This window comes from Pungitius pungitius, chromosome 7 (assembly GCF_949316345.1).
Source record: "Pungitius pungitius chromosome 7, fPunPun2.1, whole genome shotgun sequence".
In the NCBI taxonomy this organism is placed as follows: Eukaryota; Metazoa; Chordata; class Actinopteri; order Perciformes; family Gasterosteidae; genus Pungitius; species Pungitius pungitius.
In genome coordinates this window covers 2,168,247-2,196,149 of record NC_084906.1, presented here as the reverse complement: position 1 = coordinate 2,196,149, position 27,903 = coordinate 2,168,247, and the positions used below count along the sequence as shown (strand labels likewise).

General features: G+C 43.2%; 2 protein-coding genes across 3 annotated transcripts; one reads left to right on the top strand and one right to left on the bottom strand.

Moving 5' to 3' along the window:
• The first annotated feature begins 177 nt into the window (after nt 1–177).
• ap1m3 (adaptor related protein complex 1 subunit mu 3) lies at nt 178–16,507 on the top strand. 2 transcript variants are annotated; one of them, XM_037469109.2, is made up of 12 exons: nt 178–439; nt 4,372–4,528; nt 4,657–4,724; nt 4,888–5,018; nt 7,385–7,532; nt 8,667–8,793; nt 10,848–10,990; nt 11,542–11,613; nt 11,869–12,027; nt 12,915–13,040; nt 13,395–13,470; nt 14,756–16,427. In XM_037469109.2, exons 1-12 carry the CDS (start codon nt 398–400, stop codon nt 14,776–14,778), a joined length of 1,272 nt encoding a protein of 423 aa, XP_037325006.2. In that variant the 5' UTR covers nt 178–397; the 3' UTR covers nt 14,779–16,427. The 2 variants fall into 2 exon arrangements, with proteins under 2 accessions (XP_037325006.2, XP_062419232.1); XM_062563248.1 differs by having other exon boundaries at nt 182–323; nt 14,756–16,507.
• Nucleotides 16,508–17,407: 900 nt separating this feature from the next.
• On the bottom strand, nt 17,408–27,764 carry LOC119216362 (transmembrane protein 125). The gene is made up of 2 exons (XM_037469110.2): nt 27,304–27,764; nt 17,408–20,504 (listed from the first exon to the last, which is right to left on the bottom strand). Exon 2 carries the CDS (start codon nt 20,193–20,195, stop codon nt 19,497–19,499), a length of 699 nt encoding a protein of 232 aa, XP_037325007.1. The 5' UTR covers nt 20,196–20,504; nt 27,304–27,764; the 3' UTR covers nt 17,408–19,496.
• Nucleotides 27,765–27,903: the final 139 nt, after the last annotated feature.

The window sequence follows — 27,903 nt, the reverse complement described above, 5'->3', positions numbered from 1 at the left end:
AAATTACCCTTAAATTGGATTCTTACACAGAAATATTTGGAATACTTTTGTTGGATTGAAGTACTTAAAGTATTGGTGTCGAATGCTGTGCTTGAGTAAATGCGTGCATATTCGGTAGCGTACTTTACACCCGTGGTAATGTTGGGTAATACTAAATGTAAAAAAAAAAAAAAAATCCCTTCACTAAACCCCAGGAAGTTACTGCTCAGTCACAACAGCCAACTTGATGCTCCGCTCCGGAAAAAGCAGCGAGTCGAAAAGAAAAGACCGAGGAGGAGGAGGAGAGGAGGAGGACGAATGATGATGATAGGAGCGTATCCCCTGTAAGTGACCCGTAACCGACTGTAGACTCGCACTTCATTCAGTTCTTACCCCTCGACGACTGCTCTCCGCCAGGATGTCGGCCTCGGCGATATTTATCCTCGACCTGAAGGGAAAGGTAAGGCGAACTTTGTGGCGACTTGTTGTTGGTAAAGTTGCCTTCGGGGGGGGGGTGGCATTAAACGAAACACTTTGCTGTGAGAATATACACCCGCACGTACCGTGTCCAGACATGGCATTGTGGTGTTTGATTGTGAATGGACTGCACCTGTTAGGTAGGCACGCGCTCACATTTCCTGAATGCGCGCTCGTGCACGAGGAGAGGCTCGACTGGCCCGACCCGTTCCGCTGATGTTCCCCTCTCCAAACATTACAGCATTATACTGGCTTTTTTTTCTGGCCGCCCCCCAAAAAAGTGGCTTACTTAATATTAATTTAACATCATAGCCAAAATTGCTTCCTCCTTTTATGACTATATTTCTAACACACGAGAGTTTGCTGAACGCATCATTGAGCGCGTGCAACTACTAATCCGTCCATCATTCTCAGGTTCTGTGAGGTGTCACAAAAAAAAAAAGTTGCTTGTTTTGTCTAAAACACTCAAAGATGTTAAGTTCATTATCAGAAGCCTACTCATTGGTTGTGTTACAGTTTTGTTTACTAAAGATTCATCAACCACCTCATATATTTTACTAAGCTTTATGAGCAAAACAAACCTTGGACTGTTCAAAACTCTCGTGGGTTAATTTTCTAAATTATCTTGACATCTATAGCCTTGACAATACATTTAGAAAACAATAGGTAGTTTCATTGAAAATAAAGATAATCCTCAAAATATTATTATTTAAACAATGACATTTTCTGAAATGCAATTGTTCAATGTATTCTGGGGTATAAGATGAATAGAAGAAACTAAAAACCCTTGCATTTTAACCACTTCTTTCATATTCATCCGGCTTTATGTAAAAAAGTATGAAGAAGCCTTATGCCTAATTATACCCACCGGGGCAAAGGATCAATCCTTCATAGCGTGGATGTCTGATTGTGTGGATTCAATGTGTTCAGTCTGTCTCTGCCCAGGGGCAATTCAGAAGCTCTTTGCCTTCCTTCCCATTCTAGTCCTGATCAGGCCCGGTCCATCGTGTATAGCTGCAGTACCCTAGTTGCAATTAAAAAATCTACTACTACAGAAGAAGTTTCCTCCTCCTCCTCCTCCCTTTGCCCCTGCACCCTCAAGCCCTCCTGCTCTGAGTTGTGGCCCCCTGGCAGCAAACCGCACACTGGAGGCTGCAGGGACCTGCGAGGTAGACTGAAATGTCATGCGATTGAACTCAGCATGGCATCATTTGTTCCCAGCAACGTTTTGGGGTTGTAATGAGAGAGAGAGAGAGAGAGAGAGAGAGGGAGAGCAGCATATTTCATTAGCTACAAGCATAACAGTGTGTCATTTAACATTTGAGGCTTCGCGGTTCATATTTCTGAATTTTTATCCCATTTATGTGTTTGTTTCACAGGAACACTGCACATTCCTCAACATTAGAGTTAATGTACATATCAAAATATGCAGAAATTAACGAGAATACACTGGAAATTTGGGCGTACTTTAGCTGTATTTACCTTGTGGCCACAATATTCCTGCTGTAGGGTGGATGTGATGGAGGAATGCACTGCACATGTGATGGAGTAATTACTTTGATTCATGACAAGTCGCCCAAACTCACACTTTTTGGATGGAGCCCAAGCGCTGCAAATAATGGAGGTGACAGTGTACTTTTGTGTGGACACGCATACGTCCTACTCTCACTGCTGTAAAAACTGGTTTCAAAATTCCCCAAGCTTAACTTTGCATGGATAGCTTCTGGAAATGTTCCGCCCCTTTGCAACCCTCGTTCCATTATAGCTCTAATTGTTGTTACACAAAACCTCCGAGCTCCTTGTCAGAGACGAATGCCACTGGTGACGAGATACACAATCTGCCCGATGGAGGGATGTCGATGTGTTGTTTCATCGCTCACCCAAATATTAAAACGGTATGCTGTCTTAAGACGGTGTAGAATTTAATGAGACCTGTATTATTAAGTAGCTGCGCTCTGCTTCGTGGCATGAAATATGCTAACTGTTTGTGTGAGGTGTTCTGTTTGAAGTGTCTCTGCCTCTGCTGAACAAACAACCCGATCTGATGTTTTCCTTTTCAAAATGGGTGAAACTGACAGACATTCGAACCAGCTGACCAAAGGTCAATGATATGTCGACTCTTAAATATGCTGAAGGTAGAACACTGCTATTCTAAATAAACCATTGTGATTGTAGCAAAGCCGTATTTGTGCATATGCACGGTTTATGTCCTTTTTAGGTGCTCATTAAGAGCAGTACGGGTCGTGGATGAGCATGTTGTTTTGAACCATTGCATTAGCTTATTAATGACACAACAGTTATTGATTGAACATTTTAGAATACAGAATGTCTGAAATTGCAAGAAAGCATCACAGTCTTTGAACTCCTAGTTAATGTTGTCAAATAGACAGAACTTTAAATGGAGTATTATACATAAGGCGCCTTATTTTCCAGCTCTATTGACAAAATATTCTAAAATAACTATTACATCCAGATTGCAGATTTTGGTTTGACCTCATTCCCCGTCTCTAGTGACCTTTGAACTCTTCTCTCTCTGTCTCGTCTCACAGAAGCCGAGCCGTGGCCTGTTCATATCCTCTATTCCCTCAAAGATAACTTTACTTTCTTGGCATTTCCTTTTTGTTTATTTTGTATTTCCCCCTGCCTTTGTTGTGCGTGCCCTTGTGTGACCTCTGTTCAACAGACTCCGTTTGAGGAAAGAGGGGAGACATTGTGTACGTGTGTGTGTGTGTGTGTGTGTGTGTAATCTAGATCCCTCAAGCGTAGCAGCTTTGATCTCCCTCCTCATTTCACTCCGTGTCTGGACTCCAGCAAGACTGCTGGCACATCGTACTGCGTGTGTGTGCTTCCACTGATATTCGGAAGGTGTGCGGCTTCTTCTCGCGGCTAAATTAAGTGAATCTTAAATAATATATCAGTTAATATATCAAGTTTTTTAGGACTATGTTTCCTTCAATTTTGGTAAATGTTCATTGATAATCACTTGAAAGCCGTGTCCATATTTTTGTTTAAATCGCATGTGCGTGTTGCTGGTTCTGTTGATCCACTTTTAGTATTGGTCGGAATAACAGTCTCTTAAATTCACCTAAAGAGGCCTCTTCTTGTAAAACGCAGCTGTTTGCCGCTCATTCAGCCGTTAAATACCAGGATTTCTAGTTAACACCAGTCTCAAAAGACAAAAGGTCACCAGAGTAATGGGGACAGGCTGAAGTCATTGAAAGGTCCATGTGTAATTGACTCGCTTGCTGCCTGTATTTACCCACAGCCACCATTATATTACAAACAGGTTCTCCCTCTTCTTGGACCTTTGCTAAAAGCCAAACTGGAAAATGTAAGGACTCCATAACATAGATGAGGATCCAATAGAAAGTGGCTGTAAAGAAACCCAAATCTACAATGTAAATGTCTGTGTTACACCTTTTGTCATTTTAGAATGGAAATATTTGCTGACATTTACATTCAGTTGATACAAGGGAACTGGAGAGGGCCAAAGTGTTAACTCATTTCTGGGGTTTAGGGGTCATTCTTGCAGCGCTCTATTGGCATTTAAGACACAGTACAGTTGAGGTTGAGGAAAATGCAACTAGTCTTGCAGTTATTTTGTCATAAACCAAATGAGTTGACTCATTGAAGGTGAAAGAAATAACGATTCTGACAAAATTGTCATGTCTGTATGAACAAAATGCCATGGCATTTCATATTATATGTTCATTGCTTTTTCGTTCACTCTTTCATGGTGGCATCGATGGATGAATCAGGACTCAATATTTGGGCAATTGCTGAGATATTTCCGTGCTGTACCCACCGACAGGCTGATCCGACCCCTTTGCAAACCTATGAACGGTCAACGACTGGGTCGCGGTTCCACAATTACGTCTTCTGTCTCTGATTTTGTCCTCTCCCCTGTGGATCCAGGTGCTAATCTGCCGTAACTACATGGGGAACATGGACATGAATGAGATTGACCACTTCATGCCCATTATGATGAAGAGAGAAGAGGAGGCTGAGATGACGCCTCTGATCACCCATGGTTCCTCACACTTCCTGTGGATCAAACACAGCAACCTCTACTGTATCCATTTTAGAAATGTATTATTGAATTGCTTTCATTTGATAACCACAGACGGTATAATGCACGTTTGTCACATATCTCTGTCAACTCGGTAGGTGTAGTTATTTCTGTAACAGTCTGTTCTTCAGTGGTGGCGATGACAAAGAAGAATGCAAACGCTTCCCTGGTCTACTCATTTCTTTATAAAATCATACAGGTATTTACTGAGACTTTAGTCCAACTCTTTAACCACCTATTCATGGGCTTTTCCCTCGCTTGCACGATGTCAATCCGATGCTCTGCATTTGCTACAGGTTTTTGCTTCCTGCATACAGGACACGTGTTTTAACAACTGCATACGTCTGCATGTGTTCCTGAAGGTATTTAAGGAGTACTTTAAGGAGCTTGAGGAGGAGAGTATTCGTGACAATTTTGTGACGGTGTACGAGCTGATGGACGAAGTGATGGACTTCGGTTTCCCTCAGACAACGGACAGCAAGATCCTCCAAGAGTAAGAAAACAATAAGGAGTCAAGTTATAAAATGTCAAATGTATTGGGTTCATGTTTTGAATTCTCAAAAAGGCCGTAGTGCACCATGGCAGTTTGGTCTGATTACAGAGTTTAAATGGTAATCGAATCATTAATCCGAAAAGAAAACATTGAAGCTTCATAGTGAGATAACAGCAGTGTATTGAGGGCTGTAATAGACCAGCAGAGACGGAGTGGGAGCTCACAACAGTTCAGTTTGAGGTGCCATTTGCTTTATTGGTTGTTTCATCTTTTAACAATTTTCATCCTTTATCCGTTTACTATTTTGATGTCTCAAATGAGATGTGAGAGTAGTGATCGATTCTTTTTGTGTGCTGTTTTCGCACCAATGCTTGACTGTGAATCTAAGTGGGTGTGTTTGGTGTCTGAATCGTGCTGATAATTACCAGGCTCCTATTGGCACTCGCACACAATGACGCCGTCAGCTGGACACACTCTAGACTCCGAGACAGAAAACCTCTTCTCTTCCCCAAGGAGACGCACTGAAGTCATTTCTTTCTTGTGCACGCACACGCCCCCTTTGCCCCTTTACGCATACAGACGTGCACTGTCACTCTCTTTCTGCGTGATGCATGCTGTGTGCATGCGTGGGAGGATGCAAAAGAGCGAGCGAGTGAGACTGCAGAGATACATGTGAATATGTTCATGTGTGTCTTTGTAGGGAACCTTCATGCATGTGTGTGTGTGTGTTTGTTATGATTGACATTGTTATGCTAATACATCAACCCCGCTCCAAGATCCTTTCATTAGCATTTCTGAACAGAATCCCGAACAAACACCAAAGCAACAGGACAACCCAAAGTGCACCTCAGCCCACTAGCGGCCGCTTTATATCAGACATCAGCGTGTCAACGCGCTTTGAAGGACCTCTAAGTGGGAGGAACTGGGACAGAAAATTGGGGACAACTTCGTGCCTTAATCTGTCAATCAATCTAAAACGTCGAGCACTTCTTGCCACTGACATGAGAGACGAAACGTACAATTGTACTGTACACTTTATGCACAGCACCAAAATATTGACTTCACTGGTGAAAGGAAACGGAACTCTTTTGCGTCATAGCTACCGGATGTGTAAATAAGTTACTGTTGCTTCCCTGGCACCACATCTACTTAAAGGATAATGATTGGTCGATGTTGTGATCACAACTCTTTTAAGCTGCCGACCACTAACACATAACAACTGTTATTACATGTTTAAATAAACTCAAATGAAAAGAAGGAAAGAGAGTTATTAGATATTTCAGCTAAAAATTTGCTTTAGTATAATTCATATACTTTACATGGTTGAATTGATGACACAGATGCACAAGGCTTTTGTATTTTGTGGTTACCAGGAGCACAGTTCAAGTCTGGAGTAAGTTACATTATTAATACCTTTGCTGTTTGACCTGTGAATAACTTCGTGCAACCCTTCTCTTAAATTAGAAACGGCATATGGAACACAGATTCCATTCCTGTCCTATTCCTATTCAGTCAAGAAAAGAAGGAGCGCATAAATAAATATGTTGTGAGAATCACATGCACAATGTATTCTAAAATTAGTGTTTTGTCCGCGTTGACATCATTTCAGCAGCGGAGTACAACTTTACCCGCTTTGTTACACACAGATATTTATGAGGCTGCAGAGTTTCCGTATAGAAAGAACCACAAAACAGGTGTACGTTATTTAAATGGAATTATTAGAGCGTTTGGTCTTCCACGGGCTTGAGGATAGCAGACTTGTGTGGAACATTGGGTCAGTACGCGATTGACTCTGGGTGTAAATCTGCAAGCATTTAGAGTAGAAATTAAGTTGAGGGACAACTAAAAATAGGAAAAGTGAAGAGGGAAGAGAAGAGAAAACAACACAGCACATTGCAGATTAGATCACTGTCAACATGTGACTTTTTATTTAGGTTAGCGGTTTGAGTATGTATTGTTTGATGGAAGTTAATGTAAGCAGATCCAGATCCAAGTTAATGTAAACATCTGCATCCGGTCGTTTTGTGAATATTGTGAATATATATCAATCTCTCAATTTCCAATTTCATCCACAATTAATCTTCTTCCATACATAATTAGCATCTTTCTTGCATTTATTTACAATAGAATTGGTTGTTTATTTTAAGTCACGCGGTGTGATTTATACAACGTATGTTTGTGTTGTAGTTTAGTGGTTGCTTTTCATGAATATATTGAGGTATTTCTCCAAAACTGGGAATTCCACCCCTGTCGGAAGCCTCTCACTGAGGACTCTGGCCTCGCGTGCCTGCAGGGGTCCCACTCAGCACGACCCCTGACTGATTTAAAGACTGTCTGACGCATCTCCATGCCTTTGTCTCTTTTAGGTACATCACCCAGCAGGGTCATAAATTAGATATCGGCGCTCCGCGACCTCCAGCAACCGTCACTAATGCTGTGTCCTGGCGGTCAGAGGGCATCAAGTACAGGAAGAATGAAGTGTTCATGGATGTCATTGAGTCTGTAAATCTACTGGTGAGCACAATCTTTGCTGTTAACATCATATTATTCAGTTACAGACGTCCCAGACATTTATTGGTTTTACTTCATGGGTCAAATCGTATTTTATCCATCATCATCAACTTAAAAAAAAAACCTGCTTCATCATGGTCACGTGGGTTTGTCAGTATATTTGTCAAAACCCTGGCAAGTTTCCACTCTAAACAGCCTCTTTCCTTGAATTGAATTGCTCAGGAAAACAGTCTCTGGTACCAACAACCCTTTATTCTTTTTCAATATTACATTTTGTGGTGTTTACGTTTCTCCATTGTGTGCAGTGAGGAGTGACTTCATGGTACCACAGTTTTCACAAGGATTTGATGGCGGTATAAGCAGACAGAATATATTAGTCAGAATTAATACTCAAAAAGTGATTTTATCAAACAACATTTTAAACTTTTGATAAGGTCTCTACTTAACTTATAATGTTGTAAAATGCATCTGTACATTGTTTGAAAAAGGGTTGAACACTCAGGGTAACAGTAAACGTTACTGTATTAAATACAGATTACTTCTCAATAATGGCTTGGAAATATAAGAATACTAATAACAGCATTGTTTACTCAAATGTAATAAATAAATTGTCTGACCAAATTTGTTCAGTAATACCACACACAAAGTTATATTCCTTGATTAGTGAGATTATGTGATCTTATTTGGCTACATGATGAAATAATTTAGAGGAGTATTTTCTATCTTTAATCAGGGAATACAGACAAGGGCTCAGGTTCTTCTATTGTCTACAACTCTCAGACGACTCAACACACAGTTATGTGAGCCAAAGTGAAACTAATGAGGTGTTGCCACTTCCTTTTCTGTGACAAAGGAGTTTTTAGGTTTAGGTTTTTAGTTCTTCACTCTCATTGACATCAACTCCTCGCTTACATTTCTCAAGCGGCTGGCTGACACTCTTTCAGTTGTCTGCCGCTGATCTGCATTGTACAACTATTAAAACATCTTGCATTTTCTAACATTAAGAATGTGTTCTTTCAGTAAACACTGTGCACATTTCAGTCTAAAGGTGATAGATATTTACAAGTGCTCACCCTGTTGCACAAAGCATGAATCAACACTTCTCTTGTTAAAAGCCATGCCTTCCTCCGTCTATAGGTGAGCGCCAATGGCAGCGTCCTGCAGAGTGAAATAGTGGGCAACGTTAAGCTCAAAGTCGTCCTCTCGGGGATGCCTGAACTCAGACTGGGCCTCAACGACAAAGTGCTGTTTGAAATAACAGGCAGTAAGTAACAGTGAGTCATTGTCAGTATCACACGTGTCTTGAATGATGAAAAGGAGGAAGCACTAGAGTCATGTAGATAGTGAAGTGAAATTGCATTTGAATCCTTCTACCCTTTCAGTTGCACTTGGTAAATTCTAAATATTATTTTCATGTCACGAATTTGACAATATTGTAAGTAAGGGAATTTTATTTCATTTTAAATTAAAATATTCTATGAATTCGCTTTTAAAAGTAAGAGAAATGCTGAAATGGCAAAAAATATGATTGTAAATGTAGTACTAGTTGATGGTGGAGCACTATCCTTGAACTCCCTGACAGGCTTCCACTTTCCCCTCCTTTCTCTGTCTAAACCCCGCTGTCTTGCAAATCTCTCTCTCTCTCTCGGCTTAGCTTTCATCCTTCCTCTCCCTCCCCTCCTTCTCTTCCTGCTTTCCCAATTTCTTCCAATAACATCTCCCACTGTTACATCCCCGCTTGTCTATTCCTGCACCCCCCTCCCCTCCTTCTCCCTCCTCATTTTATCTCCTGCCTTCATTTACCCCCCCCCTACAACTTGTTACTGAAGGGGAAAGGCTCCATCACTGTCTAGCCTTTTTTGCCTCTCAGTTAATCCTCCCCCCCAGGCTGCGGGCCTGCAGATGAAAGGTGAGGGTCTGTGGATATCCTGTGGACGCGGCCCACTATCCCCCCGCTGTGTGCTTGGGGTCTGGGAAAAAAACATCAGAAACGATCATCCGCAATAAGGATCAAACAAACACACCGAACTCACTCAAGCTAACTGTTCAAATAAATATTAAAATATGCTTGGCCCTTTCATCCTCAGCAGTTTTACGTATCGTTTCGCAGTCATCGCAGATCAGCACATTTTATCACAGCGCAATTTCTTCCCAACCGTGAGGAAGAACATAAGTGACGTGACGCTGCCCTCTGCTGGAAGGAGTCCAGCATTGCCAATGTGTGAAACTGAACAATCAAATACAAGTCGCATTCATAGTATTCATTCAAAAAAGTCCCTTTTTGAGAAATCAGTCAGGCAAGACCACTTGCCACTTACCATTTTCACTAAAATATCAGATCGTTTGTAAAATGTCAGTGTCTACATCTGGTCACATGTCCCTGAGATTAATCTCTATTTCTTGTAAAAGGTTTGAAAAAGGGCCCAAGGTCACATCTTTGAATCTTCCAAAATGCAGATATTTTCCATTATTTTTACACATTTGAAAAGGTGGAACCAAGAAATATTTAGCATTTTAGCTGTTTCCTGTCTGCTGTATATTACATCAGCCTTGAAGGTGAACCACAGGGGACTCTGCTGCATCTTCAATCCCCACCTGGCATGTACACAAACGTACACACACACACACACACACCTGTCTCTTCTTCTGGCCCCTGAGGTCCTGGCTGTGACAGCGTCCCATATGACCTTTCATTCCTGTTGTCTTGATAGCGCTGCATGCAGGTGTGTTCGGTGTGAATCGGGAGAGAGAGAAATTGTTCTAAAGGGCTTTCCGACTTGGCATGTCCGAGAGTGTTGTGCTCTCCCTGGACCTGACCTCGGCCAGGCCCCTCTCAGGCATGAGGAAATGTCACACATCCCGACACACCCGCACAAACACACACAGAAGTATAATCAATAGAGGAACAAGCAAGTAGGAAGAAGCTATGCATAAACCTATGCACGTACACACACACACACACTGGAGAGAGAGAGAGAGAGAGAGAGAGAGAGAGAGAGGGAAGGAGAACAATGGACAGGGAAGCAGCATAGACAAATACACACTCGTCCTCTCTCCAGCCCTACTGGTCCACGATTGCTTTCAGAGCAGGTGAGGCAAGCTTTAAGCTCGCTGCTGAATGGGGGATTTGGTTGAAGGCCCAAAGGCCCTCAGTCATTACAGCAGTTTTCAACCACTTAGCACCCACCATCCACCACAGAGAAGGAGGCTACAAATGCCACCATTACAGAGGTTGCGTTTCTAAAGGCCCATTTCGACAGCACTGCAAATGCAAATTGTGTGTATTTCCGTGTGTTTGTTTGTTTGTGTGCGTGTCAGGAGAGAAAAGTAAGGCCGTGGAGCTGGAGGACGTGAAGTTCCATCAGTGTGTCCGTCTGTCGCGCTTCGAGAACGACCGCACCATCTCTTTCATCCCCCCCGACGGCGAGAGCGAGCTCATGTCCTACCGCCTCAACACCACAGTGAGTGGCACACACAAACACAATTGAAGTTAAATTCTGATAAACGATCAATCGGCATGTATTTGTAAAGCTCATTTTTCTTGTTTAAGGGGTTAATGTTTAAAATGTTTTTACCTCTGTACTCTCTGTTATCTAATACGGTGGATCATCGGTAGATGAATATCTTGCCGTCACGACTCTTTCGTAACCACGTCTGAAATAACATTCGGCTGAAGCGTTTGTGTAAAAGGCCACGTTGCTCTCAGCGGTTAACATGGTGATGAGTTCCCAGGTGAGTGGCGGCTCAGTTTGTCATCCTGACGTGCTGTTCAATGGACCAGAGGGTGCTTGAGCCGGGCCTCTGTGTCTGAAACCTACTGTGTGTGTGATCCATCCAGCTGAGCAGTGATTGTCTCCCTTGTACCAACACAATCTCTCTCTCTCTCTCTCTCTCTCTCTCTCTCCCTCCTGTCCACCGTGTCACCACTGAGTCGCCGCGATGCACTTCAGCTCTTTCCTTGCCTCTCCGACCTTGTCCACTCACTCTCTCTCTCCCTCCCTCCCTCTGACAGGTGAAGCCTCTCATATGGATCGAGAGCGTGATCGAGAAGTTCTCTCACAGCCGCGTGGAGATCAAGGTGAAGGTAAGGATGAGTGACCAACAAATGCCAACACACATACACAGCCCCACACAGCCGTATCCACTAGGGCCAGCCCCTTCACTGAAACACGTTTAGTCCCCGATGGCGCCTACTTGTAAGGTTCACCATCGGTTGGATGCAGTGACGGCCGCACAGCCCACAGGAATCAACGAGCCGCGGCGTTGATTGGAAGTTGGATGGGAATCCATTTGGTTGAACGGCGGCATTTGAACCGTGTCGTCGTTCACCTCCCCGCAGGCTCGGAGTCAGTTCAAGAGCCGATCCACTGCCAACAACGTGTCCATTCTGGTGCCGGTGCCCAGTGATGCGGACTCACCCAAGTTCAAGACCAGCACAGGCAGCGCCAAGTGGGTCCCCGAGAAGAGCGCGGTGGAGTGGAACATCAAGTCTTTCCCGGTAAGTGATTACAAAATATCAGTTTTAACACTTTTTTTACTTTCCAATTTCCAATTTCAGTACCCACTGATGACACGTCATGTACCAAATGAGCTTTAACTAGCCACACTGTCAAAAAATAACTTACAATTAGTATTCCCTACAGTATATCCTTTATCAAAGTATTATTGTGAGTTATGATAACAAAAAACACACGTCGCTTATTGCTCCATTTTGTGCTCTTCAGTTCACACGCTTTGTGTCAGTTTCAGCTGCCACCAAAACCATGAAAGATTCTTTTGAGTTAGGAATTATCACTACTGGTGACATATTGTATTCCAGCAACAACATGACTTAAATTTGTCTCTCTCAAAACCAACCTCTGGACACTATAAAACAACAAATGTTGCCTAACTTTGTAACTTTGTCTGTTGGAGGCTCAAGGAAACAAAGGTCGATGAGTGCGTCGTTGTGATAACAGACCGATAAACAGACTCATCCACAGTCCCGTCTTTTCTTTACTAAACTTGTTTCTTTCTGACCTCTTTTCACTGGTTTTAACTGGGAACGGCTCAGCTGGAAAAATGTTATGTAACATATAACAATTTAGCTCATTTTGACTGATGTGATTATGACTGGCTTGTTTGCTAATGGCATTGTGATATTGAATGATTAACCTGTTTATTGTTTTTATGGCCTGGATATCTCTGTCAGATGTTACATATAAATTCAATTTATCTTTATATAACACAAGAGTTGTTCTACGCTGCCACATATATAGAGCTTTAACGCATTAGCTGATATTAACTGAAGTAAAATACCTGTTTTATCTGCTTCGTGGACTCCGAATGTTCTTTCGGCATTAACAGCATTTTAACTTTTTCTTTGTTATATTTTTGCACGTGTAGGGTGGGAAGGAGTACATGATGCGAGCGCACTTTGAGCTTCCCAGTGTGGACAGCGATGAGCTGGAAGCAAAGAGACCAATCACAGTTAACTTTGAGATCCCTTATTTCACCGTTTCTGGGATTCAGGTTGTACCCTTTATTAAAAAAAAACATACTCTTGCTTTTTAATATATGATATCTATATATAGACATATAGGTGTATAGATACTGATCTGGATCTCTGGTTATAAATACAGTATATGTGTGTGTATGAGCCCTACCTGAGAATAACAAGTGTCAGATTTGCATCTTGTCACTATCCCCAAAAAATGTATACCTGAAACATAAAGTAAAAACAGCTCACCTTTTCTGATGATCTAATGGGGTTTAATTGGCTTGTTTTGCAATCCTAATCAAGATTATCGCCAAATTCAGAGAAATATATATATTGTGTGGATGAATGAGTGAAATAACTATGTTTGTTTTGTCTGTATTCCCTAGGTACGCTACCTTAAGATCATCGAGAAGAGCGGTTACCAGGCATTACCATGGGTGCGCTACATCACACAAAGTGGAGGTGAAAATAAACACACTGAAATATACTCACACACCCGTAAGGACACCTCCCCCCGCCCCCTACCCTCCATAAACACTTCAAATTATCACTAAATAAGCAACAAGCAAAGCTAAAAAAAAACAACCATCTTATTCCATTTTCATTGAAAGGTAGGGCATAAAAAGCTCAACTCCGTATCGGCACGTGTGAGATCAAAGGGATCGGCTTGAAAGTGCCAAAGCACAATACAACCGCATTAAAATACATATGATATTTTAAACTGAATGCCAAAAAAAGCAAACCTGAGGCCACACTACGGTTGTTTTCCGTTGTAAAGGAGGTGTCGGCCTCCGTCTTTCTGCATCACCAGTCAGTGTGTGGCCTAAGAATGAACCTGGCTGTAGAACATCCGTCCCCCCTGAGCCGTGACCTCCGGGCCACACAGTGATACCACACAGGAGGCCAAGAATTGAAACTTTACAAGCCTGCTAGCTGATGTTATTAAGTTATTCTGTTCTCACTTGCCCAAATTTGAACATGGTTCCTGCACAGCTGGGAGAGTGCAGTTATGTGTGTACCAACGCTCCTGGGATCTAGAGATTGAGTTACCTGCCCTGGTAATCAACCATTCTGCGTTTAAAGTCCAGTCCGACATAAAGAGGGAGAGAACGCTACCACCTTTCTCTTATTGTGTACCATCAGCAACATGGAGAGGGAAGGGGCAGAGAAGACAGGGCTTATCACATTTCACTCCGTGCCACATGCAGACACACTCCCACTGATTAAACAATTCCTTGATACTGTAGACTGTCTGCTGACTTATTAATGACTGATGAACAGGCGTTTAGCTGCCAGACTGTACATTGTAGATCAGTGGTCCAAAGATGACCGTGCAGAACTTTTAGACCTGGAATATTGCTGTTTTTAAGCATCAATGTGTACAACAATGCTAATGTGGACTAATAAATTGGGTTAAACAGAAACCCATGACAATGGTTCCTCCCCAAAGCAAACTATGATGTAGTATTAGCATTTGCCTAAATTGCAAACTAAAGGTGACTATTTTGAACCATGATTTGTATCTATTGCACAGTACTCCTACAACATACACTATATTAACTCTTATTTAGCCAATTTAGGATTACTGTATAACATCCATGCGTGGATGTCACAAACGGCAGAGAATTAAATATTGTTATTGTGATTGAGTATAAATTATAACGGGTCTCATTGAAAGTAACGTAATGTTCTGAGCGATGAGAGGAAGAAAGCTGCGCTGATGCTCTGCTGTTACCTTCCTTGGCAGATTACCAGCTCCGGACAAACTAAAGGGCGCAGACGCTGCTAGACGAATGGATGTTTTCTCTCTGTCTGTCCGTCTTCTCTGTTTCTCTGGCTCCTCGTCTGTAACGGACCACAGGGGTCAAGTGGAGGACGGCACAGGAACGGGAAAAACAAGACCTCCTCCCTTCCTCTCAGACGGAAAAAGTCTGTTGGGTCAACTGTGACTTTTTTTTAACGGCTCCTCAGGAATCTAGAAAATCCTTTTTAATATACTAATAACTGAACGGATCATTTTGTGACGGCGTCTGGCTTTGGCCAGTTCTCGCTTTTGATGTGCTATCTTGGAGGTTAACATAAAGCTAAATTCTGAAGGAAAGTACATTTTGAAGCATGTTTTGCTCACTTTTAAATACTAGAAAACAGAGGATTTAGAGCATTATCTTTTTGGATGCTTGGCTTGTGCGCGGAGATGTGGCTTTTTACCGTCTTAACGCACAAATCAAAAGATTGTGTTGTGCCAACACAGAGCAAGTGTGAGGGTTTATTGTCAATTTTGTATTTCTCAAAGGAACATGCCATTGCAGATGGGTGATTATTATGAATCAAAAGCGTGCCATGCACTCTGTCGGTGTTATTCTTTTCTGTTGGGACTGCATTTGCTTCATGCTGCATTTAAACCACATCATTTAGCATCTTTAACTGCAACGTTTTTATCGCTCCTGGTTTGTCCTTAACAACCACTTTATGATCAATATACGGAACATTTTAACTCTGCTGTTAATCTGCCTCCCTCTCAAAGGCATACGTTTTGTAGCAACCTTTTATATTCTATATTAATTGCCTTACAAATTGCCTGTATCATCACCTTTTTAGTGCTGGAAACATAACCGCCAGTGCAGTGAAACGAACACCAGCAACCAGATCAATGATTAATAAGACATAATATTGTCATAGGCATTGGCGATGTAACGTAACACCGTCTGCGCGCTCTCATGGGGCCTGTAACCTTGTCCTTGGGCTGGAAATCAGCTTTGCAGCTTTGAAATGCAGACCAAAGGAATGAGCACGGTGCAGAATTTTCTGTCATATTTCTACGTGATGTTTATAATATTCTCCCCTGTGGCAAATGTTTGGAGATCAAAACGGGGCGTTGAGGGGAGTGGGCAGGTAAAAAAAAAAAGGTTAAAATAACCTGCAGGGATTTTGAGAATATTGACAATATGTTGAACTAATTGTTTTTTCACTGAAGGCCCATTCACCTCCGCAGTGCAGTTTGTAGCGAGGGTCCATATTCTGTAACAGCAAAGAAGACAAAAAGCTTCTATTCCAATCGATGTCTTATTATATTTTATTATCATGGGTGTGGACATTTTCTCTGACACCAATGAGTTGTTAATAAATGTGTTCTCATATGTTGTCATTTATTGATCAACCACTATTTGTTGATAAGAAGCGAAGGGAAATGTTTGGAAATAAAAAAAATGGTATGCTTTGGAATACTAGTGTTTTTTTTTTTATTTGTTCCAACAAATGGTGATAGAATAATTATAGTTTTTTTCTCTGAATTATAGCATATTAACAATCTGACTTATTACGGATGTGTTTTGTAATACTTTTACATATTTAACCGTATAGAGTTTGATTAAAAACAAAAGGAGTTTAGGAGTTGAAAAGGTATTTTGATTCAAGTGTAATGTGGGTATAAATGGGAAATTTTAGGAAAAACTGAAATGGTTTTGCTTTCATGTTTGTTTCAACTTAACATTAAGAAGCAGTTTGCCAAGCTTAGCATGAGGACTGTAAACCATTAGTGGAATATCCATTTAATCTGCCATGTAAGGCTGGAATACAGCAACAATATGTCATAAGCATACTGTGATGGAAGTAGAAATACATGCATTTGGATCCTTCATTTGTAATTGCAGAACACATTGTTTAAATCGGAGCATCTGAATCCTCTCCTCCCACTCGGTCCTCTCACCTCAGTAGATCCCGGCACTCCCTCCTCGCTCCGCTCACCTCATATCACTGCCCGGGCACGGACACACAACCTGCCATTGCTTCTCTATGCTGTGGGTCAGAAGACAATTTGTAGTAAGTAAGGATTACAGTATTCCTACGTGTGCAGCATCAGCCTCTCTTTTGTCTGAGTTAGTGTCAGAGAAGGAGGGAGGGAGGGAGGGAGAGTGGTGCAAGTCCACACCAGCCTCACCGGGCTGCGGCCTTGTGCATTGTGCTGCAGCTTGCTGTCTGTCATCACTCCCAACAATGTTTAACTGTGTGACCCCTTTTGTCTGAAGGTAATGCACTGTGCGGATGTGGGGAAAGGGAAAAAAGAGGCCCGACTGACACACACGCCGCTATGTGAGACACAATACAGAGTATTTTCTGAGGCTTTTTATAAAGGGAGAAGTGAGGAATAACTCCCAAAGGCTTTGGAAACATTTTACAAACACAAATGACCTTCAATCTCGGCCACTGTGTACAATGTTTCCTGGTGGTGGAAGGGTCTTACTTTGAAGACGAATGTTTCTCTTCTTCTGGAAACAAATGACACTCCGTGATACCAATGAAGCATCGTCAGAATACTTTACATTCAATAAATTAGTGAAGAACGATGAAGCATATTGACAATCATATTTAGAAAGAAGTGCACAGAAAATGATCAACTCGATCCAAATGATCTGCAACCTTTCTCTTAATGAAGGGTTTCAGGAAGTTTAATGAATAAATGTTACACACCAACTTGATTTAAAAGTCAAAGAAATTGTGCTGCTGACTGATTCTCTTACATTTTTTTTCAGATTTTGCAAAACTATGTCGCGGACTCTTCAAATGACAGAATTACAACATTTTGTGCAACTACCCATCTTTCATGCATTCTGGGTAGCTTGCCTAAACCCACATTAACGCCTTTGTAGGCATCAGAGGGTACAACATCAAGCTGTTACACAACATCGCCATCTTAACCTCTGTTGGCAAATGTGTTGGCAAACACAGCACCTGCATAGATTCATGAGCTCAGTTTTATGTCGTCCTTTGTATTAGGTGCTTGTACAACATTGTTCAAGGTCAGATGTGGAGAAAAATACAACTGATCATGTATTCGATGACCGCTGACTTTATTTGCCCAAATGAGCCTGAATCTCGGTAACTTTAGAAACACCTGTTTGGGAAGTAGCAAGAATTGAGTTCAAACTGTCTTAATGAACCTCATTCCATAGTTAAACGTGCAGCACAGGCATGTAACGTTTTGGTTTAACCACAACAATTATTGTGCTTTAGCTCCAACTTGATAACCACCAAGGGATTATTTTTGGATCTTTAGCCATCAAGATGCAAGTTCACACCCTCTGGTTTGCCTCGGTGCTGGTTAGGCGGTGGACAGTAGTTTAGAAATAACGCTTTTTGCTGGAAATGTTTGCCAACATGGATTGATGAGACCAATGTGACTAATCCACATGAATCGAAACCAGGAGCTCAGCGGCTCAAAAACCTCCAGGAGCTGAAGCATTTTGTGTTTCTCCACGACTTGACGCTAAATGAATGGACATTATACATTAGACAAAGTAATTCCACTCATAAATAGATGAACGGTTCAAAAAAAAGAGATTATTACTGTGTTCATGTATCTATACAATATTATGTGCTGTAATGTGACTTTTAAACCATCGAAGCGAAGCATTATTGTGAGGTTTCAGTCACTTTTGTCCCAAAGGACACAAAAAGAAATTTGCACAAGGGAAGAACTTTAAAGGGAGGAGTCATTCGATTTAGCTGAAGATCCTCGAATCCATCAAATTTGTTTGCTAATTATCTTCATGTGAACATGGACAAAGTGAGAGGGCGGGGCATGAATCACAAACACATTTTAAAAATAAGCTTTTTTTTTATACAGTTGACTCACTTAGCAGTTTATATTTTAGCCTTACAGCTGGTGCTCTGATTCATTTTCTCTTACGATGACTGAGCAAGTAGTAGTGTGCAGTCCAAGGACACTTACAGGATATGTATTATGGATCTTGAATGTGTGACAGTCCAATTAGTAGATGATCCCGCTCATCGTTCTCTGATGTCAACTTGGACAAGGTTTCTGTCCCATCATCTGTGCACTGCTTTTATATAGAAAAGCTTTATATAGACCAAATGACTGTAGGCTACGCTCAGACCACCGGCCTTCCTGTTCAATTTCAGATGACTGCACAAATCCGATAACAGACCATATTTCACATGTTTTTTTACTTCTGCCTTTAGCTTAAGATGTTTCAGACGATCTTTACTTTCCGTTTCTCAATCTCCTAGAAAACCACTTGAGCCAAATTCTTAAAAACGTGTTTTTGTTGATGTCCTGCAAACAGTCCCAAAGATAAACTGCCACAGGCAACATAATGTTTAGCGTTTGTCCAATGTGAATGGTAAGATGGTTACCAGTTAACCAGATGAATACCATTTACAGAACGTACAGAAATAAAGTCCACAGCATCTGAATTTGTAAGTGGTCACGTGTTGCGAAATAGATCTAAAATCGGTACATTATCATTTGTACAATGTTTTACTGTCCAATCCTTTCATCCTGGCTTTGTAACTGAGATTTGTTTGCTGCAAGAAGATATTAGAAAAATCAGTCTGGACACCTAGAGCATAAGGGATGAGTCGTGTTTGAATCGTTCCTCTTGTGGTATTTTTGCATGAAGCCTGCTGTGATTTAGTCTGAGGCTGAACGTTCCGGCGTGAAGCGCAATGTGCCAAAACAGGCCGTCAGCTCATATCAGATTAGCCAGACTGGAGGTAGTCTCTCTTCGAGCGTGACGGTCCATGGGTCCGGAGACGGTGAAGATATTCAAAACCCGGTCCACCAACCTGCGTCCGTGCCTTGTCCTCTCAAGCAAGATGACCACGACAGAGTATATTCCGACACCCACGACTGCAGACCCGCCCCCAGCTAGCAAAACCACTCCGGAGATGTACATGTCGTTGAGGGCCTGCCCCGGCTTCGGCATGTGATTAGCCAGTGCCAGGCGTAGAAGAACGCCTCCACAGATCAACAGCGACAGCCCCGTGATCAAAATCACCAGCAGGTCCGACAGGCCGCCGCTTTTGAGCACGTTGATCCGCCGGCGGCTTCGCACGCAGTTCATGTCCTGCACGGCCGAGCTGAGCAGCTGTTTGAGCAGGACCCCCAGGGCCAGCAGGCAGAGGGCCGTGCCCACGCCCAGCCGCCATTCGCTGGAGACGCTGGTGGTGGTGGAGAGGAGGCCGACCCCGCCCAGCCCGCAGCCCAGGATCAGGAGCACAGCCACGCAGTAGCAGAGCAGAGACCTCCTGGGATCTCGGAACCACCACAGCTCCACCTGTTCGTCCAGGATGCCGTGCTGGATGCGCAGAGGGTCCGCTGGTCCACCTGGGCCCGGCTCATGGCCTCTCGGGCTCCTCAGGGGGGAAAAGTTTTCCAGCTCAGGCATTCTGATGCCACTTCCAATGACGTTGTCTCAACCGCCACAGAAGAAGGCGGGATCCTTTTAGTTGTATCTCCTTCACCAAATAACACACACGTTTGCCCTGTGTATTATCCTGAAAAGGAGGGGGGGGGTTGAGTTTGGAGACAAAATGAATACTGGGCTCGCTATTGTTGTAGTTAACATCCGCCCGAGTCTGCATCCAAAGGGTTCCACAACATCCGTTTAGGTTTCTCACGCTGAGTGGATCCCAATTGTCCTTACAGCTTCGACATCCGAAGCAAAGAATCAGAACATCTGTAGAGTTTGCAGCACCTAGAGAAGACAGATGCAGATGTATTAGGGTTTGTGCGGTGTGTGTGATTCCACCTACGATGTACACGCCTTCTGCCCGTTGGTAGCCTCTCACTGGGAGTATTTAGCTCATTCCTAGGCAGGCCAAAGGGAAGTTGATTAACACTGAACTAGTGGATGGAGCAGAATTGTGTTTATCTTGAGTAGACTGTGATGAGCTAACTGACTCGTACACATACCTTATTCTACAGTAAATGACAGCACATAAACGGGCGCTGGTTTCAGTAGCTGAGTGTTGTTACGTCAGAGTACATAGACACTGGTTTTATGGGGGCACTAAAATGTGGACTTTAAACCTCTATGTTCTCACCCATTCTTGTGCCCTTTGAATGAAGAAATGTACCTCTTCAAAACAATGTTTGTGTATCTTTTTACATTCAAGACACAAATAGTAAAATACCGCTCACCCAATAAATCCTCCAATTTTTTACCGTAAGCCAAGCTCATGGTTTCTACCTAATGTGTGCGTATCCTGTACTGGTTTCAAGATTCCGTATCTAGCAAACCATGTGATTTTCAACTATGTTCTTTTCCATTACCCCTTGTTTTGCTTCTACTTTCTAACCAGGGGAACCTCTAGAAGAGCACCAGTTGAAACCCGGCGACAGCGACACACAGTCTTAGAAACGACTTCAAAGTGAATGAAGACAACATTTCTTATTAGCGTTGGAGAGGTTTTGTCCTGTGCTGAGACAGAGCAGTGATATCGTGACACAGGGAGATGTGAGGTGCATAAATACAAGGTGTGAAATGAGGACCGAGGTAATTAAAGCAGAGAAGCAGGGGTGTATAAAAGGCAACATGCTGTTCCAGAAGGTCTTCACATTCTGTATCTGATGAGTGATAGTTTGTGTGTATGTGCGTCTGCAGGAGTGAACTGTTATAAATGAATAGTAAAAGGTGAAGGGCATGTGGGATGATATTCTAGTGAATATTTCCAACAGAAAGAAAGATGAAAGTGTATTTGTGTGTGTGCGTTTGTGTGCGTGTGTGTTTGTGGAGTCACTAATTAATCGCAGCTGGTTGGAGCTCACTGTCCCTGACAGGTAGCACCACAGAAATAGCACAGTAATTGAGGTGTGTGTCTTTTTTTTTGTGTGTGTCTGAGGTAGAGGCGCCAAAAGGTGTTAAGGTGGGAAAAACAATACTCCTACATCTTTGTCTCATTAAAAAAAATTGAAAATACCAACTCCCTTCGTACAGTTTATGAAAGATGTATTTCCGATCCATTAGATAGCTCAAAGTAAAGTGAAGCCAGGCGGGAACCAGGTGATGGAGCGGGAGGCGGTGGCACGAAACAAAGATCATAAGATGGAATTAAATGCTTAACGGCTCAAGCGTTCCTTACTCTATGGTGTGCTTCTCCCTAAAGGCTCCCCATGGACACGTAAACACACAAAACTGCTGGGCTGTACCTGTTTTTCCTTCTTTTTTTTTATCACTTATATGACCTTTAGACTATGACCTCCAGGCATATGAGCCGCGCCCCATGTACGCCTCATGAATAACTTTGCAGGAGCACAGCCTCCTGCTTTACCCCCCCCCCCCCCCGACTGGCTTCATTTCAGGCTACAGGAGAACAGGCAAGTGGACAATTTACAAATCTCCTCACTCATGACTTTGTTTTTTCAAGGTACCGCAGCACGGTCATCTGGCATTAAAGTTGCTGAAGGCCCCTTTACACAGTGGGATTTGGGGTTGGCGATCATTAGAGAAACGGGTATTAAAGCCCCAGAGAATCTTAGGAAAGATGACCCCCGACTTAGCAGAGGTTGATGGTACTCTGGCGAAGATGCAAACATTGCTCTCTCGTATATTTTTCTCAGTTTTACATCGTCGCCCTACAATTTCCCACCAGCCAAACACCACACCTGACATTTCACCAAATTGATATTGTAACGCGTGTTTTGTTGCATCAATCTCCCACAGAACCAACACGTCCCCGTTAATGCCGCACAATCTAAAAGGTCATTCACACCCGTGCATCAAAAACCTTAATTACATGATGAATCTTTACACCTCAGCTGTCAGTTTTCACACGACTCCCACAACGCTCTTTGCATACCCGTGAGTAGGGATCCACTAATGTGCTTCTGCTTCCCTAAAAAAAACGCCCTTTATCATTTACTTTGGAGTTTATAATGGGAGTTTGGGATTGATAACCAGGAGTCCTGCCAATTTTTTTTTGTGGAAGTTTTGTGTTTTTCGTCCTCTTTGTTACCGGGGCCCGGTGATGGGGGGCCCACTGCCCTGAATGCCCTCGCTTTTATTGACAGGAATAATGTGTGTGTGTGTGTGTGTGCGCTGACGCTTAGTAGCCCTGCAGTGCAAATAAAAATGACTGAAGACGCGCAAACTGTTGAAACAATCTTTGTATTTCTAATGCACCGAGAGAGAGAGAGAGATGATGAAAAATCTAAAATGGATGCCTTTCTGTTCCTGCCTCCTTTAGCTTTTCAGCCCGCAAGGTCACAGCGGGAGCTTTGCTTTGGAGTAAATACCCGAGCTGCACTCCATTTACCGGGGAGGGCGTTGGGACGCCGGTATTCCCCCCCCCCCCCTGTTATGTCAGCCTGCTGAAATCATTCCACTGGCAATTAGTGTCTCGTTTTATTGCTGAAACTGGGTCCTTCTCAAATAACTCGTGTGTCGTTATAAGCTAATCCAAATGCCCGCTCAGCAGGTCAGAAGACGGCAACAAAAAGTCAGCAAAAGTTCAGTAGCCAAAATCTCGCTTGAGAATGAATCTAAAAATGCCTGACTATAGAAAGTCAAGGTTTGGACTAGTGAGGCAAAAAGGTACGGCTTAGATAAAAGGTACACGAGCACAAATAGGGACTCAACTCAACTATCCCATATTAGGGGAAGCACAATGATTTAATTGTTTTAAATCTCACTGACGTGTCAATTTGCCAATATGAATTGTAATAAGGAAAACACAAAAGGGTGGGTTGGCTTGCCTTTAGTGGTTTTAGATCACACCCCTTGTGGTTTTCAGGTTATACTCTGCCAAATAATCAAAGAAAGAAAATATCAGGCAAAATTGGAGGGGTTTAAGAAATCCCATCTCCGGGTTAAAGTGTTGGGCTGCAGGGAAGATCTCCTTCGTGTCCCCCCCCCCCCTCCCACACACACACACACACTCACAACCCCCCCCCCCCCCGCCCCCCGTCCTCTAGTCAGGCGTCGATTCTCTTGGCGTCCCCACGGGCCAGGAGAAGGGTCAGGGTTGGCTCCATCTGTCTATGTGATGGGCATTGGTGCCAAGCGCCACAGGGGGGGGGGGGGGGGGGGGGGGCTGGAGCGAGAGGAACGAAGGCGCGTGTTGAGTAGGAGTGTAACGGATGTTTCTGAGCTTGTCATCTGGGACTCGATGGGGCTAAGGCGGATGGCTGAAGCCGGGGCTGGAGATGGCGAAGGCGCTGAGGGAGTGCGAACAGGGATTAAAGGGTTTAGAGGTGAGGGCGAGGTGAGGGGCCAGGGACGGAGCGGAGGCTGCACTGCTGTTCTCGGGGGTTTGCAAAATGGGGCTGGGAACGAAAGAAAAGAAGAAAAAAAAAGAAAAAAAACAATATGCTGAATCGGGTCTTTTTCCGCGCTTTTCTTCTCTCTAGTCACAATGGACAGCAGAGGCTCCCTCCGCCCGGAAACGGTGCGGAGACAATGGCCCGAGTCAATGTCACTGTCCTCGCTTTGTCAGCGATTACAAAAGAAACCCTAAGACAGAAAGAGAAAGACCTTTATGTCTGCAGCACATTCTCCACCGTGAACTCACCTATGGCTCGGCTGGAGGACTGTGGTAATTAAAGCGTTAGGTCATGTTCAGCCTCGTTACTGTGGCAGGAGCCAAATGAAGCTGGGGTTTTTTTTTGTTTTTTTTTCTGGGCCTAACTGGGTAGAATTTCTGCTTCCTTCGAAAAGCCTCCATTACCAAACTAAAGCGGAGAGAGCTGATATTTTTTTTCTTTGAGAAGTTGGAGGAAAAAGGTTTGAATGTGTGTGTGCACTGTGGCCACGCTGTTGGTCCCTGCAACGAAGGACTGATTGTTGATTATGGAAAAAGTAAAAAGGGAAACCTCGGAGCAGCCAGTTGTTCTCCACCGTCGGACCCAGCTGCATTATTAAAAACGCTAATCAAATCACCAATTAACATGCTGGTGCCCTTCTGCTTCACTCCTGCTGACGATGGGAGAGGGGATCTTTTATTTTTCTTCAGGGTTTTTTTTTTTCCCTCCCTCCTCCCTTGTGGGTTCAGAGGTGATATTCAGCATATTCTAATTTGATATTGGCTGACTATGTTTGTGATGAATGAGATGGCTGGCTCAATGTCGGGCTGTCTATCTTATGTGTTGACTCCCCGAAGCGCCGTCTCTTTACTGCAGCAGTACCTTAGGTTGAGAAAGCATTGGTTTGGCATTTGTAACCTCTTGGATGGCCATGAAAATGTTCACAGATATTCAGGAGAATTAAGCTAAATTACTTTGATGCTCCCGTTTGTTTCTTCCCTCCAGTGCGAACGTGAACCATTTGTAGTGATGAGTGAAATTGGTTCATTTATGTTACCTAAAAGGATCATTTTGAAACAATTGGGAATCTTTAGCTCTCTTGCATAGGGCTGAATGTCTAGAGCCGGCAGTTGATTAGCTTTCCACAGCATTAATGACACAGGAATCAAGTGGAAACAGCTGCTTAGATCAGTCCAAAGGTAACTGCTTACAAGCACACCTAAAGCTCACTAATTAACACTTTATGCCTAAAATCCATTACCTGTTTTACATGGGGTTATATAGCCAGATTATTACTTAGCCTTGAACCTGTAATTGGTTGTCTAGTTACGGATAAGAAATGGACGAGGCCAAATACAAAAGTAAGGACTTACCTTCAGCATCTACCTTCTGATTGGGGGTAATTAACAAATCTTCGATGCTCACAAGCTAAACTAAGATAGCAAACATGGTCATTTAACGTTATACATGTGAATCATCAGCATGGCGTGCTCCATGCATGTAAGCGTGCTAACGTTAGCTTTAAAAACGTGTCCTGAACCGCTTCAGTTTGATGTTATGATAAGCTCTTTGAGAGAGAGAGAGTGTCCTCTGCTCCACACAAACATGTGGAGGCCAATACTAGTCTTTACCTGCTCTCCTTATATTCCATTGGTTGAATTGAATCGATTGTGCTTATAGGTGGATACGATGTATGCCGAGTGACAGAGGTCGACAGGCCGCAAAGCTGCTGCTGCGCCACTCAACAACGTGCCCGACTCTGTATCTGCTGATTGTGAAACAAAACACCTCTCGGGAAATTTAAAACTCTGTCCCAATGTCTACCCCAGTCTTTGTCTGGCTTACATGTCTCACACACACACACACACACACACACACACAAACCTCCCCTTTACCGAGCTCTCATATGACTCCTACACTTTACCCGGCCCCTCTCACCCATTCACTTTATTGCCCTCCTCCTGATCTTTTATCCAGTAGTAGATTGTAGGCTCTTTTGTAATCACATGTTGTTTTCACCTTGAATTGTGGTTCACTGCCATTCAGTGTGGAGACTAACAGGCTGCAAGCCACTTCGGATGCCCTGTCATGAATAGTGCTTGGTCATTAGATCAGTTGCAACATATCTACACAGGGGCGAGGCATCACAGGGGATCGAGGGTGCATCGAGGGTGTATCGATCCGTTCCCATGGAAATAACTTGATTAGATCATTGACAGCATGTCCTCTCTGTGGTTTACTCATTTTCTACAATGGAGCATTGCTGACCTCGGAGTACTCGGCGGTAGTGCTGTTATTTAATGATCTACTGTGCTGCACACTTATTATGTGCACTTGATAACTGACCTGTGGAGGCAAAGGTCAGCAAAGGTCAACGTGTGATACGATGTCAACGTGTTTTACTTCCTTGTTTTTTTTTAAGCGGATACAACTCAAGCCATTTGTTCCGGAAAGCCCCGGAAAACAATGGCGTTACTGTTACTGAGCAAAAGTTCCACCATAACTTGGATTATTAGATTACTTATTTTATAAAACACTGACATAATTACAAGTAGATGCGTTAGAAGGTTAATTCTTCTCAATATACATTATTGTCTGCTACTGCAATAATTTACAATGCTTGACTGCTCTTGCACATTAGAAAATGACAGTGAATGGTGTAAATTATGGATTTTGTGATGATTTTATCAATATCTACTGTAGGCTTCCAGCTAGTCATCACAAGCACCACAGACGGTTTCCCATTTCAAAACTTTGAAGTTAGTGTGGTAATAATGAAAGTTACAGGAACCCTAACACTAAGGCAGAAAACAGAAATACTTGAATCAGTTTATCTAAGATTAAATAAAATGTTACCCTTTGAATTTAAGTTAAAAAAAAGAGGTAATAAAGGCACCAACAGATTCTTGTCATCATAGATGCATTTTCTGTGACCTTTAGTTGTTACAAATATTAAAGCAAGTCACAAAGTCGTTTCCATACAGATACGTAATTGTTGTATCCCACGTTCAGCGTAAAGGTTATTTACTGCCAAATAGACTTCACGTATTTTATAATACAGTCGACAATTTAACAATAATGTCAGAACCGTAATACCACTGATATAATTTGGGGACTCATCCACCTTATTGAAATAAAAACATTGCCCAAAAATAAGTTTCAAATGAGGATAAAGAAAAGCAATGGATTGAATTGAAATGCGTTGGATTATTAAAAAGTTGTAGCGGGGCAGTTCCTGTCCCTCTGTGTCTTACCTGCGCACAGCTGCTCACACTCGGTCTCTTTGACGGTGCTGATCAATTTGGTTGGAAAATCCTTAATCCGGTGTGTGTGTGTGTGTCCCCCTCCCACCCCGCGTTCGTGAAGTCTCAGCAGCACCAACCGGCTCCTGCTCGCGTGCCTCCGAACCGTCTTCGGATCAAACGTGTCCAGCGTCTCCCGCCTCGATGGCAGCCGACGAAGGAGCTCCGTTTCAGCCGCCGCCGCCGCCGCCGCGTCCCTGGAGCCCGGCCGTCTCTCCGCCTCCTCTCCGCCGGACGGATTTCCCGGTTCAGCGCAGGTGTGGCCGCGCACGGCGGCGAGGAGGAGCAGGAGGAGGCACGTGGGTGGGAGGGCACAGGCAGACCTCCGCAGCGCCGAGGGTCTCCGCGGGGAAGCGCGGCACATGACACCCGGTGTGACGGCTCTTATGAAGAAAAGCCACGCTGTAATTGGGGAAACCAGCCGATGAGCTGGAGGCTTTTTTTTTTTTTTTTTTTTACAGCAGAAGTGGTTTAACCCATCCCAGCACCAAGGAGTAAAATAATCATCCTACACAGCTCAACAATAACGATTAGTATTGATTAATTGATTTG